General features: G+C 46.0%; 1 protein-coding gene across 1 annotated transcript; it reads left to right on the plus strand.

Annotated features, from left to right (window-relative positions):
* Nucleotides 1-552: 552 nt before the first annotated feature.
* Nucleotides 553-732, plus strand: LOC132355763 (ATP synthase subunit ATP5MJ, mitochondrial-like). Its single transcript, XM_059908295.1, has one exon. The coding sequence runs from the start codon at nucleotides 553-555 to the stop codon at nucleotides 730-732; it is 180 nt and encodes a 59-aa protein (XP_059764278.1).
* The last annotated feature ends 360 nt before the right edge of the window (nucleotides 733-1,092 follow it).

Consider the following 1,092-nt stretch of genomic DNA (forward strand, 5'->3'; position numbering starts at 1 on the left):
AAATTAGAAAATACCTTGAAATGAATAAAAATGAAAATATACTATACCAAAAATTATGAGATGCAGCAAAAATCCTGCTAAGGGAAATTTATAGCTGTAAATGTCTACATTAAAAAAGAAGGGGACTTCCCTGGTGGCACAGTGGTTAGGAACCCACCTACCAACACAGGGGACATGGGTTCGATCCCTGGTCCGGGAAAATCCCACATGCTGCAGAGCAACTAAGCCTGTGCACCGCAACTACTGAGCCTGCACTCTAGAGCCCACAAGCCACAACTACTGAGCCCGTGTGCCGCAACTATTGAGCCCACATGCTGCAACTACTGAAGCCCACGCACTTAGAGTCCCTGCTCCGCAACAAGAGAAGCCACAGCAACAAAAAGACCGCGCACCGCAACGAAGAGTAGCCCCCGCTCGCCACAACTAGAGGAAGCCCACGCACAGCAATAAAGACCCAATGCAAACAAACAAAAAAATGTTTAAAAAAAATTTTTTAAAAAGCAGAAGGATCTTGCAGGTTGGGGCAGCCTGAGTCTTTGGTCCTACACCCATATGTTTCAAAGCTTTATTAAAAATATTTGGATCCCCGTGAAGCCCTACTATACACAAACTTACCAAGAGGTTTGGGTAGGAATGGGGTTGATGGGCTTCATTTATAAAATCAGGAGTACTGATAAAAGAAGTAAAGCTTTGAAAGCTTCAAGTCCTGCACCTGCTCATGGTCATCATTAACCAGCTTTACTTGGAACGTCAGTCTGGCTGTAGATTTCAGCAAGCTGTGTCAGATGGGAACCTGCCACTGACCTGCTGGCATGAATAAATGTACCTGGTGAGATCCACACTGCCTACATGGGTGTTCCTCCCTCAGCCCCCATGCCCATCGTGCTCTGCGTAGATCTCTGTGATGCAGCGGGTACAGTCAGAGTCTCTGAGCAGTCTCATCCTTAGGAAACCTGAGGGAGTGAGGAGTAAATACCTCGATTAGCACGTAGGAGTTGGGGATCAGATCTAAGCACTCACACTTCCGGTGTTCAATAAATATTTGTTAAGGGGGGGGGGATAAATTGGGAATTTCGGTTTGGAATTAACAGA

The sequence above is a fragment of the Balaenoptera ricei genome, chromosome 20 (genome assembly GCF_028023285.1).
Source record: "Balaenoptera ricei isolate mBalRic1 chromosome 20, mBalRic1.hap2, whole genome shotgun sequence".
NCBI classification, from domain to species: Eukaryota; Metazoa; Chordata; class Mammalia; order Artiodactyla; family Balaenopteridae; genus Balaenoptera; species Balaenoptera ricei.